The 17,886-nt window shown below is 38.2% G+C and overlaps 1 protein-coding gene across 2 annotated transcripts in view; it reads left to right on the top strand.

Annotated features, from left to right (window-relative positions):
- Positions 1–15,498, top strand: part of meis1b (Meis homeobox 1 b) — a 112,144-nt gene extending 96,646 nt beyond the window's left edge. For both annotated transcript variants that reach the window (XM_056395076.1, XM_056395075.1), the window contains 3 exons: positions 1,383–1,472; positions 2,417–2,515; positions 13,487–15,498. In XM_056395076.1, the coding sequence (XP_056251051.1) occupies positions 1,383–1,472; positions 2,417–2,475 (149 nt within the window). In that variant the 3' untranslated portion in view covers positions 2,476–2,515; positions 13,487–15,498. The remainder of the gene's footprint in view (positions 1–1,382; positions 1,473–2,416; positions 2,516–13,486) is intronic.
- The last annotated feature ends 2,388 nt before the right edge of the window (positions 15,499–17,886 follow it).

Raw genomic sequence — 17,886 nt, 5'->3', positions numbered from 1 at the left:
GTTGTTTGGCTTTTTGGCTCCAGACCTGTTTTTACCCACCCCCCTCTCACTCCTTTAAACTCCCCACCTCAACCCTATTTGTGGCTGTTTCAGGGAGCGAGGGGAGTGAGTGAGCGGTCCCCCTGGTGCATGGCTTGGTTTGGACTGCCGTAAACTTTATTACCTGTAATAGGGGTCAGAGGTCAGGGTGGCATTAGGGGCGCAGTAAAGTTCAAAGGCATTCAGTGGGGCCGAGTTCTTGCTTTTGCTTGACTGACCCCCAAACAGCCTAAATCGAAGGTAAGTGGATTTCTATGAGAGCAGAACAATGGAGGCGAGCAAAAAAGAGGAACCCTATCAGGTTTCACTTATCGTTGCTGCTCAGTTATAGGCAGCATTTATTAGATAAAGCATTTAGGTAGGAGCAGAGGCCCGTCAGCAAGAATGACTTATTGTTGTCACAAAGGGAAACCAATTAGAGCTTTAGCCTGGAGTTCATTTTGTTCTTTTGATCATATGTATAATCAAGGATACTGAAATCATACCAGTGTGTGCCAAAGTGTCATTTTGTTCAACATAAAAAGTCATGGTAAGTATTTATTTAAGTAGCAGGGATTTGGTTTCACTACCTTTGTATTAAATAACAACGTCTGAAAGAAAATATATAAATTCTTATATTTGGAGTAACTTTTCAAAACGTCGTCTTTCTTCTGCGGGTGAGAAAAATTTAACTGTACACATGCCACCGCTTAAACCTTACTCATTGGTAGGCAAGTCATGCCGTGCAACCAAACCCAGAGGAACTTTATTTTAAATTCTAGTGCAGATGCTAGAGTTTCCAAAGATACCAGATATGTCAGGTTGAAGTTTTTTGAAATGTGTATGAAATTATGCAAAAACATTGAGTATTTCCATTTGATTGAACGGTACAGCCATAAAAAAATAAAAATAAAACAGTTTGGGGTTTGAATATTTCACTCAGTGACATGAGGGTTGAAGCATTGATACACAACATGTATGATACTGTCAGAAAGTGTGGAATAACATGATTTTAACAACCTTAAAGAAAAATCATCAGAAGTCATCACCGTTACCACGTCTTCCACATTTTAAAACAAAAGTCCTTGTGTGTCTTAAGTGCACATTGGATCTCAGTCCGATCCCTATTAGAGCATTTAGACGCATTAAAGTCTACCAGGGGCTTACAGTGTAGATCCGGCTGCAGAGACACGGAGCAGAATGACGTTGAGAGACAACGGCGGCTCCCTGTGCGTGCACTGGCCAACAGATGATCCCGCTTCGGCCACTGAGCCTTAATTAAAAGCACTAATTGACCACTCCATCCCCTCCCTCCAATCCCTCTATCCCTCCCTCCCACCCTCTGTCTCCTCCTCCATCCACAGTAAGTCAAGGAGCTCCCTACAATCCAGATGGCCAGCCGATGGGGGGCTTCGTCATGGACGGCCAGCAGCACATGGGAATCAGACCACCTGGTAAGGCTTTCTCTGCGTGTCTGTCCCTTTCTTTCCTCCCTCTCTCTACCCATTTTTCTCCTTTCTTTCCCTACTGACGTTAGCTCATTTTCATGCCTTTGTCCTCCTTTTCTCCCTCTTGCCTCATCAGTCCTTCCTCGTACAGATTCACTCCTGTCTCATCTCTTTCATCTATTCACTCTCACCTTTTCTCATCTTCTAACAATATCGCTAGGTGTCGGTGTGTTTCATACAGCAGCATCTGCCATGATTATGGTTCATCCTACCAGCATGCCCCTTGTCTTTTCTCACACACAAGTACTTAGTGGAAGCTATATGGTCACTGTGTGGTGATTTAAGTGTAAGCTGTGCAGCTTGTGCACCCTCAACACAGCAATAAAGATACACACTGCACAGGCACACGTAATGTACATACACACACACACAGATACCTCCCACTCCCTCGACACACAAACCAGAACAGGTGTGGTCAATCACATTACACAACCATCTCCTTCCTCACTCCCTCGCACTCAGTCCCTCTCTCTCACGCCATCAGGTCTAATCCCAGAGTTTGTCCTTAAGCTCCTCTCCTCCTCCTCTATCCCCTGTTTTCTGGGATTCTCTCAAGTCTCTAACCCTATCTCACCCTCCACTCAAAGTCAGCAGGTTTGGATAAACTGCCAGGCTACTTAACCCACCCCACCTCACCTCACCCCATCCACCCCTCCTCACCCGCTTCACCACTCCTCGCTCTGCCAGATTTAAGCCAGTTTGCTCCTCTGCTATGTTGTCTGTCAAGTTCTGCTCAGAGTGAGACCATCGCTGGTATTTACCTCAGTGTTTTCCCTTTCAGTGTGAAAACACGTTCCTGCTTCCAGTTGATTAACTTCTTAAAGAACTTCTTGTCTCTTTAAATAAACCAAGGTTTTGCATTTAAATTCACTCCCTCTATCCCCTCTCAGGACCAATGGGTGGAATGGGCATGAACATGGGCATGGAAGGTCAGTGGCACTACATGTAGCCCCGCCCCAGTCCGGCCAATCGCAACACAAAAGGGGGATGTAAGTAAAAACCAAACTGACACACACACTGACTTGCACATGCACATTTATTTAACACATCAGATCAACAGAGGCATGTCTACAACATTTGAACAGGGGTACATTATACATGTATATGTTTACTGCACATCAGGTTTGGACCTGCTTTTAGGTGTTTGTTTAAAAATATGATCTCTGGCATTTTATACTCTTACAAAATAATGCGTAAGTAGTGTTAAGTGTCTTTTCTCCGTACTGATATATTCAGGAATAATTCATTCGTACTTTGTTCCCCCTCAGTGTTTAAATGGGGTTTTTGTTACAAACAGGCTCTTGTTCTTGCCAGGCTGATTTTTCTCTCTAACTCTCTAACTCTCCCACCCTCAGTGTGGTGATAAGAGCCTTTGATCACAACCTTGTAACTCTGTGTATGTAATGTGTGTGTGTGCGCACACATGTGTGCAGCTCTCTCACATATCCAGTAGCTACAGGACTAAACATCCTGCAAATCATGGAGGACAGGAAAGAAGAGAATGTTTTTCAGGTTAAAACAAAACCAGAAGAGAAAGAGAGAAGGAACAGCAGAGGAGAAAAGGGAAAAACAGACAGTTTGATGTACACATACTCATATACAATATACAATCATATAATCACTGATACAGATGTGTTTTGAGCGTCTTAGTACATTGAATTGAAAATTTTCAGGTTTTCTGGTTTGGTGTACACACACACACACACTCACACACACAGTATTTCTGTTAAACAACTACTCTTGGTTTGTGTGTGTGTGCCAAACAGAAAGAAGGAGAATGGGGCAAAAAGGGGGGAGAGGAGTGATGAGAAGGAAAGGAGGTGGTGATGGGGTGAGGTAGGGGGGGTAGGGGGCGGGGGCAGGTAGGACGTTGCCATGGCAACAGACTGATTGGCAAAAATGTAAGCAGTCGTCGCTGGTGCAAGGAGAAGGAGAGAGAGAGAGAAGTGAGCGCCCCTTAAGTGTCATAAATCTGCCGGGGTGCTGTTGATGCATGAGCCACATTAATACACACTAACCAGCTAGAGGAGTACCCCCCCCCCCCCACCTTTTCTCTCTCTCTCTCTCCCCTTCTATGTCTGTCTAATGCTCACTCTGTCTCACTCCCTCTTTGTGGTTTCTCTCACTGTCTCTTTCTCTTTCACAAACACCTTTTTTCTGTTTCTCTTTAATTCTCTGCCTCTCTCTATCTTTCTCTCACCTCCCCCCCCCCCCCCTCTCTCGCCCCAGGGCCAAATAGACTCCCACATAATTCTGGATGTATACAGGCTTGGTGTTGTCACAGTGAACAGTGTGTATAAAGTGGCTCAGGGTCCAATCGTTCTGAAACATCATTGTTTTGTGTGTGTGTGAGAGAAGTGTCTGTATGTCTGTGTTTGTGCACACACCTGCGTTTGTATACCTGTGTTGGTGCATATATACCATATACAGACATTCATATGTGAAATATATGCATTTGGCCATGTGTGGGTGTGTGCACGCGTACAAACGTGTGGGTCTGTATAACTGTGAATGTGTGTGTGTGTATGTGCATGTGTGTGTATGGTAATAGGATTACTCCTGGCACAGGGAGGGGACACAAACTAGTGCAAAATGGAGGACGTAGCCAGCAGGGTATGGAGCTTAGCTGGGCCTAATTGACTAGATCCAAATTAAATATGCCATCACCAGAGGTGTGACCAATGGATTTGACTTATTCGGTTTACAAAAATAGAGACCATTAACCCTCCACAGAATGCGCGTGCGTGCGTGTGCGTGCCATGATGAAAATATGCCGCCCTTGTTTCCGTCACAAATGTCCACGGCCAAAACAAAAACAGAAAATCTCACATCGAATGGCATCTTTCAGGTTTGAAATGCAGGGAGACATGGTAATAGAAAGGCTGTGCTTTCAGAATGAGGCATGTGTGTGTGTTTCTGTGTTTATGCGAGCAAGTGTGTAAACATGAGGGCTGGTTCGCCGTGTCCAAGCAGCCTCTTTCCAGCAGCTGCTAGCCTTCCCAGCAGACCTTGCTTTAAACAGCCTCAATTTGCCTGCTGAATCTCGTAATTGGGCCACCAGAGGAATCCTCTGCGAGACGGGCAAAGCGCATAGAAGACAAGTAGACAGCGGAGAAAAAAAGACAGAGAGAGAAGGGTAGATATTGAGAGGGAGGGGCGGATGAAGAGATGGCTAGAGAGAAAAGAGTAAATGACAAGAAGGAGGGAGGAAGGAATAAGGAGGAGGGAGAGAAGCTGGGAGAGAGATGGTGACAGAAATATGTCTACTCTTCCTCGCAACTAATCGTTTCTGTACAGCTTCATCAGCTAGCCGATGCTAGCTGCTAGCTTGTCTCCGTCAAATTGCTACTTTCCTTTCTAGGTCAATTAAATGTAAGTGATGTGTTATATTCTTTCATGACCAATTAAATTAATAGGTTATTATGGGAGGAGGGGAAACGGTTATCTTATTTGATTAAGAGAGCACAGGTTCATTATATTTTATAAGCAATTTTCATTAGCAGAGTTGAGGTTTTGTTACCGCGGGGCTAAATTGAGCGGTTATTGTGCTGGAGAGTGCTGAGCCTTGATACAGAAGGTGTCCCTAGCAGTCACACTGCAACATTAGTTAAAACTAAAGCCAATTAGTCCTGCTTAGCGAAGAGCGTTATGCTTTCCACCCAATGATGATTACAGAGCTTATATCTCCTTGCGAAACAATACACCTGTCAGCAGAGATGAAGCCCAGCAAGTGAAGCAGAAGCGAGCCGAGCCTTTGATAGCGACAAAAATGACTCTCGGATGACCCTTACCCCCTTTCCCTTCTTCCTCTCCCTGCTTTCCCTCTTCCACGAAATTAGCCAGGGGTGGCCCCTGAAAACTGTAATTTTCAGTTTCAGGACAATAGTTATCACAGGGTGGAAGAATTAATTATGGCGTAGAGCGTATGGAATTTTTTCTGTCCGTCTCTGGTCAGCTTTCCCCAAAATGTCGGGCAGAACGCTTGAATGAACGCTGCCTGTAACCCCTTTGCTGCCAGCCTCGGCTGGAGACCTTTTGTCCCAGGATTCATTGCTCCAATCATTAAGCACAAATTTGTTAACCCTCTGCTGAGGGGTCAAGATCTCCCCTCATCCCCCCTTCATCGCCACTCGTCCCCCCACCCTCAACTTCTCTTTCTGGTGGATGAACTTTTACTATTAACGAACATTGGAAAAAAATCCCAATGGGGATTTTGTGCCCCCTTGCATTGTCCATGTGAATGTGTGTCCCTGTTGATTTGGCCCCTCTGGAATCCCCCCTGGAGTCTAAGAAAAGAGGCCTAATGTTCAATGTATTGATTGGCTTATTAAGTGAAAAACCGTATTAGCAATGTGTGCTCTTTCAAGCACGCATAGCGTTTATTAAAACCTTGATGCTCTTGTCGTTTGCGAGAGCCAAAAGCAACTTAAGTAGCAATACAACAAATTGTTGATTGACTGCTATTATTTTGGGATGTTTTGTAGCTGTAAATGGTTATTGTTGTGGTATTTAGTTTCTTTTCAGTTTTGTTATGACTTTGCTCCTTGAGTTTTCTGCTGAAGTTTTGTTGCTTTAATTTTCAGAAACTTGCAATAAACATATTAAATTATATGGATATTCAAAAGAATGATTGCTTTAAGAATGACCATGGTCTGCACTGCATTTAAGCTAGCATCGCTAATGGCTTAGCTTGTTGTAGCGCCACAGGTTATGCCCCACAATGAAAAGGTCACGGGTTTCAACCTAGTAGGTTCAGAGAGCTATGTAACCCCTACCACCTCACACATTGAGAGCTAGCTAATTGATGCTAGCACAGCTCACATAATAGCTCACCCTTCTCTTATGCAAGTTGCACCTATTCTCCTCAGTAGCCCAGGTGAAAACAGATGGATGAGGGGAACAACAAACAAGGGTCCTTGCACTCACTCCCCTATTGTCCTCCCTCCACCGCACCTCCTTGTCCTTTTCCCTGCCTCCCTTTGTGTCATCTGTAGTGGCCCTCTTGTGTGTGGTGAGCACGTGGATGGGCCCCGGGCGCTCTCAGGTGACGGGCCTTCACTCTATGATGTTTTTATGCCTTACTGCAGTATGAAATTTTTATGCCAAACTATACTGTGTCTTTTTATACCTTACTATAGTATGACTTAGTACACTAAAGCATAAAAACTTCATAGTATAATAAGGCCTTACTATACAATTATGTTTTTATGATATAATAAGGCATAAAAACGCCGAAAAAGTCATAGTATAGTAAGGCATACTATACTGTACCATACTGTACTATGACTTTTTACTATACTATGAAGTTTTTATGCCATACTATACTATGACGTTTTTTGACATTTTTATGCCATACTATACTATGACGTTTTTTGACGTTTTTATGCCTTACTAAACTATGAAGTTTTTATGCCTTACTATACTATGACGTTTTTTGACATTTTTATGCCTTACTATACTGTGATGTTTTTTGACATTTTTATGCCTTACTATACTATGACATTTTTTGAAGTTTTTATGCCATACTATACTATGAAGTTTTTATGCCTTACTATACTATGACGTTTTTTGACATTTTTATGCCTTACTATCCTATGACATTTTTTGACGTTTTCATGCCTTACTATACTATGAAGTTTTTATGCCATACTATACTATGACGTTTTTTGAAGTTTTTATGCCTTACTAAACTATGAAGTTTTTATGCCATACTATACTGTGACGTTTTTTGACATTTTTATGCCATACTATACTATGACATTTTTATGCCTTACTATACTATGACGTTTTTTGACATTTTTATGCCTTACTATACTATGAAGTTTTTATGCCATACTATACTGTGACATTTTTTGACATTTTTATGCCTTACTATACTATGACGTTTTTATGCGTTACTATACTATGTCTTTTTATGCCATACTATACTATGAAGTTCTTTGACTTTTTTATGCCTTATACTATAAAAACATCATAGTATAGTAAGGCATGAAAACGTCAAAAAATGTCATAGGATAGTAAGGCATAAAAATGTCATAGTATAGTATGGCATAAAAATGTCAAAAAACGTCATAGTATAGTAAGGCATAAAAACTTCATAGTATAGTATGGCATAAAAACTTCAAAAAATGTCATAGTATAGTAAGGCATAAAAATGTCAAAAAACGTCATGGCATAAAAATGTCAAAAAACGTCATAGTATAGTAAGGCATAAAAACTTCATAGTTTAGTAAGGCATAAAAACGTCAAAAAACGTCATAGTATAGTATGGCATAAAAACGTCATAGTATAGTATGGCATAAAAACGTCATAGTATAGTATGGCATAAAAATGTCAAAAAACATCATAGTATAGTAAGGCATAAAAACGTCATAGTATAGTAAGGCATAAAAACGTCAAAAAACTTCATAGTATAGTAAGGCATAAAAACGTCAAAAAACGTCATAGTATAGTAAGGCATAAAAACTTCAAAAAACGTCATAGTATAGTATGGCATAAAAATGTCAAAAAACGTCATAGTATAGTATGGCATAAAAACTTCATAGTATTGTAAGGCATGAAAACGTCAAAAAACATCACAGTATAGTATGGCATAAAAACGTCATAGTATAGTAAGGCATAAAAATGTCAAAAAACGTCATAGTATAGTATGGCATAAAAACGTCAAAAAGTGTCATAGGATAGTAAGGCATAAAAATGTCATAGTATAGTATGGCATAAAAATGTCAAAAAACGTCATAGTATAGTAAGGCATAAAAACTTCATAGTATAGTATGGCATAAAAACTTCAAAAAATGTCATAGTATAGTAAGGCATAAAAATGTCAAAAAACGTCATGGCATAAAAACGTCAAAAAACGTCATAGTATAGTATGGCATAAAAATGTCAAAAAACGTCATAGTATAGTATGGCATAAAAACTTCATAGTATAGTAAGGCATGAAAACGTCAAAAAATGTCATAGGATAGTAAGGCATAAAAATGTCATAGTATAGTATGGCATAAAAACGTCATAGTATAGTATGGCATAAAAATGTCAAAAAACGTCATAGTATAGTAAGGCATAAAAATGTCAAAAAACGTCATGGCATAAAAATGTCAAAAAACGTCATAGTATAGTAAGGCATAAAAACTTCATGGTTTAGTAAGGCATAAAAACGTCAAAAAACGTCATAGTATAGTATGGCATAAAAATGTCAAAAAACGTCATAGTATAGTATGGCATAAAAACTTCATAGTATAGTAAGGCATGAAAACGTCAAAAAATGTCATAGGATAGTAAGGCATAAAAATGTCATAGTATAGTATGGCATAAAAACGTCATAGTATAGTATGGCATAAAAATGTCAAAAAACGTCATAGTATAGTAAGGCATAAAAACTTCATAGTGTAGTATAGAAAAAACTTCAAAAAATGTCATAGTATAGTAAGGCATAAAAATGTCAAAAAACATCACAGTATAGTATGGCATAAAAACGTCATAGTATAGTAAGGCATAAAAATGTCAAAAAACGTCATAGTATAGTAAGGCAAAAAAACGTCATGGCATAAAAATGTCAAAAAACGTCATAGTATAGTAAGGCATAAAAATGTCATAGTATAGTATGGCATAAAAATGTCAAAAAACGTCACAGTATAGTATGGCATAAAAACTTCATAGTTTAGTAAGGCATAAAAACTTCAAAAAACGTCATAGTATAGTATGGCATAAAAATGTCAAAAAACGTCATAGTATAGTAAGGCATAAAAACGTCAAAAAACGTCATGGCATAAAAATGTCAAAAAACGTCATAGTATAGTAAGGCATAAAAACTTCATAGTTTAGTAAGGCATAAAAACGTCAAAAAACGTCATAGTATAGTATGGCATAAAAATGTCAAAAAACATCATAGTATAGTAAGGCATAAAAACGTCATAGTATAGTAAGGCATTAAAACGTCAAAAAACTTCATAGTATAGTAAGGCATAAAAACGTCAAAAAACGTCATAGTATAGTAAGGCATAAAAACTTCAAAAAACGTCATAGTATAGTATGGCATAAAAACTTCATAGTATGGTAAGGCATGAAAACGTCAAAAAACATCACAGTATAGTATGGCATAAAAACGTCATAGTATAGTAAGGCATAAAAATGTCAAAAAACGTCATAATATAGTATGGCATAAAAATGTCAAAAAACGTCATAGTATGGCATAAAAACGTCATAGTATAGTAAGGCATATAAATGTCATAGTATAGTATGGCATAAAAACTTCATAGTATAGTAAGGCATAAAAACGTCAAAAAACGTCATAGTATAGTATGGCATAAAAACTTCATAGTATAGTAAGGCATGAAAACGTCAAAAAATGTCATAGTATAGTAAGGCATAAAAACGTCAAAAAATGTCATAGGATAGTAAGGCACAAAAATGTCAAAAAACGTCATAGTATAGTAAGGCATAAAAACTTCATAGTTTAGTAAGGCATAAAAACGTCAAAAAACGTCATGGCATAAAAACGTCAAAAAACGTCATAGTATAGTAAGGCATAAAAACTTCATAGTTTAGTAAGGCATAAAAACGTCAAAAAACGTCATAGTATAGTATGGCATAAAAACGTCAAAAAACGTCATAGTATAGTAAGGCATAAAAACGTCATACTATAGTATGGCATAAAAACTTCATAGTATAGTAAGGCATAAAAACGTCAAAAAACGTCATAGTATAGTATGGCATAAAAATGTCAAAAAACGTCATAGTATAGTATGGCATAAAAACGTCAAAAAACGTCATAGTATAGTATGGCATAAAAATGTCAAAAAACGTCATAGTATAGTAAGGCATATAAATGTCATAGTATAGTATGGCATAAAAACTTCATAGTATAGTAAGGCATGAAAACGTCAAAAAATGTCATAGTATAGTATGGCATAAAAACGTCAAAAAAAGTCATAGTATAGTAAGGCATAAAAACTTCAAAAAACGTCATAGTATAGTATGGCATAAAAACTTCATAGTATGGTAAGGCATGAAAACGTCAAAAAACATCACAGTATAGTATGGCATAAAAACTTCATAGTATGGTAAGGCATGAAAACGTCAAAAAACATCACAGTATAGTATGGCATAAAAACTTCATAGTATAGTAAGGCATAAAAACGTCAAAAAACGTCATGGCATAAAAATGTCAAAAAACGTCATAGTATAGTAAGGCATAAAAACTTCATAGTTTAGTAAGGCATAAAAACGTCAAAAAACGTCATAGTATAGTATGGCATAAAAACGTCAAAAAACGTCATAGTATAGTAAGGCATAAAAACGTCATACTATAGTATGGCATAAAAACTTCATAGTATAGTAAGGCATAAAAACGTCAAAAAACGTCATAGTATAGTATGGCATAAAAATGTCAAAAAACGTCATAGTATAGTATGGCATAAAAACGTCAAAAAACGTCATAGTATAGTATGGCATAAAAATGTCAAAAAACGTCATAGTATAGTAAGGCATATAAATGTCATAGTATAGTATGGCATAAAAACTTCATAGTATAGTAAGGCATGAAAACGTCAAAAAATGTCATAGTATAGTATGGCATAAAAACGTCAAAAAATGTCATAGGATAGTAAGGCATAAAAACGTCAAAAAACGTCATAGTATAGTAAGGCATATAAACGTCATAGTATAGTAAGGCATAAAAACGTCAAAAAACGTCATGGCATAAAAATGTCAAAAAACGTCATAGTATAGTAAGGCATAAAAACTTCATAGTTTAGTAAGGCATAAAAACGTCAAAAAACGTCATAGTATAGTATGGCATAAAAACGTCATAGTATAGTATGGCATAAAAATGTCAAAAAACATCATAGTATAGTAAGGCATAAAAACGTCATAGTATAGTAAGGCATAAAAACGTCAAAAAACTTCATAGTATAGTAAGGCATAAAAACGTCAAAAAACTTCATAGTATAGTAAGGCATAAAAACGTCAAAAAACGTCATAGTATAGTAAGGCATAAAAACGTCATACTATAGTATGGCATAAAAACTTCATAGTATAGTAAGGCATAAAAACGTCAAAAAACGTCATAGTATAGTATGGCATAAAAATGTCAAAAAACGTCATAGTATAGTATGGCATAAAAACGTCAAAAAACGTCATAGTATAGTATGGCATAAAAATGTCAAAAAACGTCATAGTATAGTAAGGCATATAAATGTCATAGTATAGTATGGCATAAAAACTTCATAGTATAGTAAGGCATATAAATGTCATAGTATAGTAAGGCATAAAAACATCAAAAAACGTCATAGTATAGTATGGCATAAAAACTTCATAGTATATAGTAAGGCATATAAATGTCATAGTATAGTATGGCATAAAAACTTCATAGTATAGTAAGGCATAAAAACGTCAAAAAATGTCATAGGATAGTAAGGCATAAAAACGTCAAAAAACGTCATAGTATAGTAAGGCATAAAAAAGTCAAAAAACGTCACAGTATAGTATGGCATAAAAACTTCATAGTTTAGTAAGGCATAAAAATGTCAAAAAACGTCAGTATAGTATGGCATAAAAACTTCATAGTATAGTAAGGCATATAAATGTCATAGTATAGTAAGGCATAAAAATGTCAAAAAACGTCATAGTATAGTATGGCATAAAAATGTCAAAAAACGTCATAGGCATAAAAATGTCATAGTATAGTAGGGCGTAAAAAAGTCAAAAAACGTCATAGTATAGTATGGCAAAAAAACGGCATAAAAACGTCAAAAAACATAACAGTATAGTATAGCATAAAAAAGTTTTTAAAAAAAAGTCATAGTATTCTAGGGCATTACTAAACTATGCCGTTTTTTGACGTTTCCATAATAGAGGCTCTTCTCTCCCTACATTCATCTTTAAAGCCAACTTAAAGATGAATGTAGGGAGAGAAGAGGGTGAAGATGCATTTCTTCACTTCATTTGTCATTGTATGAGGTTTGTTGGCAGGTGCTCGTTGCATCACTGTAAGTTCTTACGGTTTATATGTAACATAACTAAGGTAATTACAATACACCTGATTCAAGCCTCTCATACCAGTACTACCCTTCAAAACAAGACTGAATTGTAGGCCACCTTAATACGAACCTGAAATATCTTTGCTTATGCAGTCGCCTTTTTTTAGTCAAACGCCGATGGTAAACAATCAAAGGCTAATTTTAAGTTTCCCTGTAGTCCAGTTAAACAGATTATCCAGGAAATGTTAAGTACTGGACCTCGGTATCACTTCAAGTTGATCATGTGTTTGGTCTGTAAGTCCTCTCCTACTGTTAAAGTAGCATTACTGAGGGTGTAGGATTAACTCACTAAACCCTCCAATGCCTTCTCTGTCTTTCAGACATCCACACAGTCTTTAGTGAAGGGCAGGCTACAGTCTGTATTATGACCTGGATTAACACTATGTTGGGTTTGCCACGTACTTTATTGCTCCTCTGTGGTCCTATCAGCAGGTCCTGCCACGTTCACGCGCTATTGGCCTGAAACTGTAACACGAGAGTCTGCTCTCTGAAGTCTAATGTAATCTATTGTCATATTTAATGAATGATTAATGATATCTAATTCATTCAATAGTTTTCTTTTGCAGTTAAATGCTTTGTGCCACAGTGCTGGAGACAATATGCCAATGTGCTAAAAGCTTGAAAATATTTGCATGACTTTGCACATACACTGGAGATTTTCATTTGCATACATTAACCAAATGTACATATCACCTAACCCCAGCCCTGCCACATGAAACCTTGTTGTCTGCACTGACCAATTCCCTTTGAATGGGTTTCAACCCATAAAGGACTATGTAACTCCTGGATTCAAGATAAATGCTTTCACATGACAGTGATGCTGTCTGAGTAGAAACTTGACAATGAATCCACTGCAGATTCTCTAATTTACCAGTGCAAAACTGATCACTGATTAACCATTTTGATCTTCTCTTTCCTCAGAACTGCAGGGCAAACCGGGGGATCACCAGTCTCACAGAGGCCTACAGAGCATGGGAACAGGACTCCCTGACGACAACAACCAACGGCGACCCCTCTGTCAACCTCCAAGACCCAACATCATTTTATTCGGCTTATATCTGCAACATGGGAACCTTCCATGACTGCCTACAATCCTTGTCTATGTATCCAGTGATGGTGACGCACAGAAGATCAAACCTCACCTCACCCAGATGTGACCCCCCTGTCCCGACAGAATCCTGCTTCTTCTCTGGTGGGCACTAGACTTTGCCCCGCCTTGCTGCCCACTAGTTTTACATGGATTCCTCCATTGAAAGTGATTGCGATTGCGAGAACAGATGACACACGAGAGACACACTGGGTCCTCCGCCTGTACCTTCGGCAAATGTGGCACTTGGTGATATTTTCTAGACTCTTTGGCAAACACAAGAGACTTCCTGCGAAGAGCACTCCACTCTTTGGGACGATGGAATTGGACCAAGGAGAAGCCAATGTCTGTATCTGACAGGACACTAACAAAGCAAAAAGAGGTGCCCTTTAAAAAAATATAGTGGATTGAAACATGGAAAGAGGGAAAGCAAGAGAAAAGAAATTAAAAGTATAACTATATCAAACCCTAGTTTGGGAAGCGAGTGGAGAAAGAAAATATACTGTATACTGTTGTAAAATTACGCTGGACTCTCACAAGAACTGGGAATTTAAGTATTGTAAATGCTATTGTATTGTTCTGCATATTATGTTGTTTCTAATAGATTTTTTAAAAAAAGGATGTGAACTTTTTTCTGTTTTTTTTTTTTTCTGGTTTCTTTCCACACTATGTGTGTGTTGTCTCTCCATCGAATTTGACCTCCTGCCCCTCCCGCCATTAAATCACAATGCATTTTTAAAAGAAAAAACAAGTGAATAAACAGACAATTCGATCAGTCTGTCATTTCTCGCAAGCCTTTATTTGGATGGTAAGAGAGAGTGTGATGGCGATTCAGATGTCCTGTTTTTTTTTTCCTTTAATTTTTTTTATACATACATTACACAGCCCATCTACATACATGCAGGGTGCAGCTAAGTGTATTACTGTTGCTGTGTCTTCACCTTCTAACTCTAATTTTGGTGATTTTTTTTAAAATATTTTCATATCAGTTGATTATATGTTCCTCTGCTGGTGCAAAGATTTTATTGGTATAGAAAATTCTCTGACTATTTGGGGTCTTTAAACTCTTATAACTCAGTGGATTAACTCCAGACACAATGACATAAAGCTAAATACAGTTTTCGAGAAGCTAACATTTTGGATGTAGAAGGTTTTTTAATCCAATTGCCACTGTCCGATTCATCATTTGATCTATTTTGTACTCTGTTCAAATGAGGACAGACACATAATGTAGGTGTCAACATGGCTAACATCAGGACAGGCTAACAAACATGATACTGAGCTTCAGTCAATGCTCGCAAACAATCTAAAAAAGATCACTGTGGATGGGAAACTACAAGTGTGTGTCCCACAAACATGTTGTTTCCTGTTTTTCTCTGTGTCTATGATTGAGGGCCTCTGAAAGTCTATTCTAGTGTCCTATTGATGTGTTTTATGTCACAAGGCCGAGCACTCGCTTAGCCAATGGATTCTCTTCCCCTCAGTGTTTGATGCGGCCTGATAACAGGGAGAGGCAGAAGCTATGGGAAAACACCATTTATACCACAGTCCATCTTGATTTAACCAGATGATGTAATGCTGATCAACAGACAGGGGAGAATGTAAAAGTCACAATGTGTGTGTGTGTGTGTGGCAGTATGTATGTGAGGGGGTACATGTGTGTGTGTGCGTGTGCATACATCCTTGTGTGGGTTATCAATGCATCCATTATCCATTGCTTCAAACATGTATAACGCACATCTTTAAGGTTCCTTTGAAGACAAGTCATGTTTCTTATGCTTTTACTTTGAAGGGTATATATGTGCATCTGTGTTGTAAATAAATACTTTTTGTTCAAATAACAGAATCAGAACTAGTCTCACATTATCTTCCTCTATGCAGATGAGTTATTAAAACATATATTCATAGTTAAATCTTTTTAACCATATGTTGTAAAGCTAAATTAGGCACAAACATGTTTACATGTCAAAAAATGCCCACTGAAGAAAACAGAGGTCCACTTCTCTACTTAAAGGAACATGCACTTAAGTCAACCTTCCTCCCACTGCTGTGGATAATGTGTAGCTAATGCATGCGTTATGCAGTAATTTTCTCACACATGGAGAGGGGAGGCGAGGAAAGAGGGGCTCGGCCAGAAAGCGAATTATCCTTCATTTAGCATTAAAATTCATTTAGGTAAAATTGCTACAAACATGTAAATGGGAAGATTAGTTCTCCCTCACGCCTTGTTGCCCGCAGTCAAAGGGCTCCGCTTGAAGCCCAGCGCTCTGCAGCCGATGTTGTCTCCGGGATACACTGCACTTCAGGAGGCAGAGGCTGAGCCGACTGAGGAGACGAGAGGAGAAGGAGAGGAGCCGAGCGAGTTTTGTCTAATTGATACATTTCGGAGAAGCAGTCCTGAATCCCAAAGTCAGTATCTTGTTTTTTCAAAACAACGAACAAGAGAGAGTCTGTTTTATCCATAACAATATACGCGTATAAATCAATACTCTCCCCTTCTCCCTCCCTATCTCTCCTCCGCGCAACTATTGTGTTTTTACTGCCTTTGCCGAATTGAATGATATTTACACTAAAGAAGAAGAAGGAATAAAGACACGCTCTTAAAAAACCCAGGCGACGTTTTAATTGCTTCGCCTCTCCACCATGGCTGGAAAATCCAAGGCTGTGAAATGTGAATTCCTGAGCCTGTGGCCGCTGGGAGCTGTGGAGACAGAGGAGAAAGCCCATACTTGACTGCCCTCTTTAGGGAGGCCTGGTAACTGTCCGGGGCAGCGACGTGTGGAGATGGCGCACAGCACCAACCCTCCTTTTACGCACGGACGTAAACCGCACAAAAACGCGTTTGGAAGTGAAGTGCAAAAGCTAAGACGAGTTACAAAGAGTGTGTTGTTGTTGAGAAAAAAAAAGAAAAGTGTCCTGCAAAAGAAAAGTCAAAGCACAAGTATTTTTACATCTCCTTTTGTCTTAAATCTAATATGGAAACCAGGTTTCTTTCTTTAAATTATTTTTAAAAAAATATTTGAGTCAGGTGAAATAATTGTTGCTTTCACTGCATTTTCATTCCAGGAATTTTGTTTGACAAAGTGTTAAAACAAACAACACGAGTCACTTGTGTCTGAATCAAACACATTTGATTCAATTAAATTCTGGACATAACTTCATTTTAACGTTTTTAAAAGATTTCTAAGATTTAATACTTGGTTAAATAATAATAATTGATTATTTGTATATAAATAAATGTACATAGAGTTTTTATTATGAGTGTAACTCTAGTGTAACTTGTCTTTTGTTTCATCTAATGTAAAAACGTTTACATGATTGTGATTTTGCATTTTGGTCACAGCTGACCTACATCTCAAACCGCTGAGATTTGAATACAAGTTGCCTTCTGACGCTGCTTTTGTCTTTGTGCAGTTTAAAACAGTTTTAATGCACAAAAGTGCAGACGGAGTTTGACTTGTGCTAATTTCAAAAGCTGAAAGTCAAAACGTAATTTGAAGTATGATGCTGGTAGGCCTACACACACACACACACACACACACACACACACACACACACACACACACACACACTGACCGCGGAGTGAACTGTCAGAGTAATGAATGGAGCAGAAATGTGTTCCAGAGCAGTGGAGGTGCCCGGACAGGCCTGTCTTCCTCCCACAACAACGCAGATATTTATGCGCCTTTATGGTTGAAGCGGGGAACTTGGAAAAGTCACCGTGCGCCTCGTGTTCTCTGCTTCACTACAAGCCATGACAAATCTCGGCGGCAATAACGTGTGTAAGCTTATTAATTCAAACCAGCGATTTGTCACTGGTTGCTGAACACCGCGGCCTGTTAATCAAGCTGCTCCTCTCTGTGTGTGCTGAACGAATATTTCAGCTGTAACTGGTTTTATTTTTATTTCATGGTGAAACGTACGCGCACAGAATTTTGTATCTTCTGCGGTCAGTTTTTCACGCTGAGAGTTTATTTCTAAAATTAATGTTTTGGTGTTTTGTCACAACATCTACAACTGTAGATGCTTTGCTTAAGAGTTTGTTAGTTAAAAAGAAAAGAAACCAAATTAAAATCACAAGTTATACAGTAAATTCAAATATGAACTGAGTGAACACAAAACGAAGTTCTGTTAAATTTTTCATTTTAGCTTTACTCTCCTCCAGAGAGCAAGAAGTTAAATGTTGGTCATAAAATGTGCAGATTATGCGGATGAACTGAACCAGCCTCTGTCA

The sequence above is a fragment of the Seriola aureovittata genome, chromosome 14 (assembly GCF_021018895.1).
Source record: "Seriola aureovittata isolate HTS-2021-v1 ecotype China chromosome 14, ASM2101889v1, whole genome shotgun sequence".
Classification (NCBI taxonomy): Eukaryota; Metazoa; Chordata; class Actinopteri; order Carangiformes; family Carangidae; genus Seriola; species Seriola aureovittata.
Note: the sequence above shows the minus strand (reverse complement) of the source record. Positions and strands in the feature narration are given on the sequence as shown.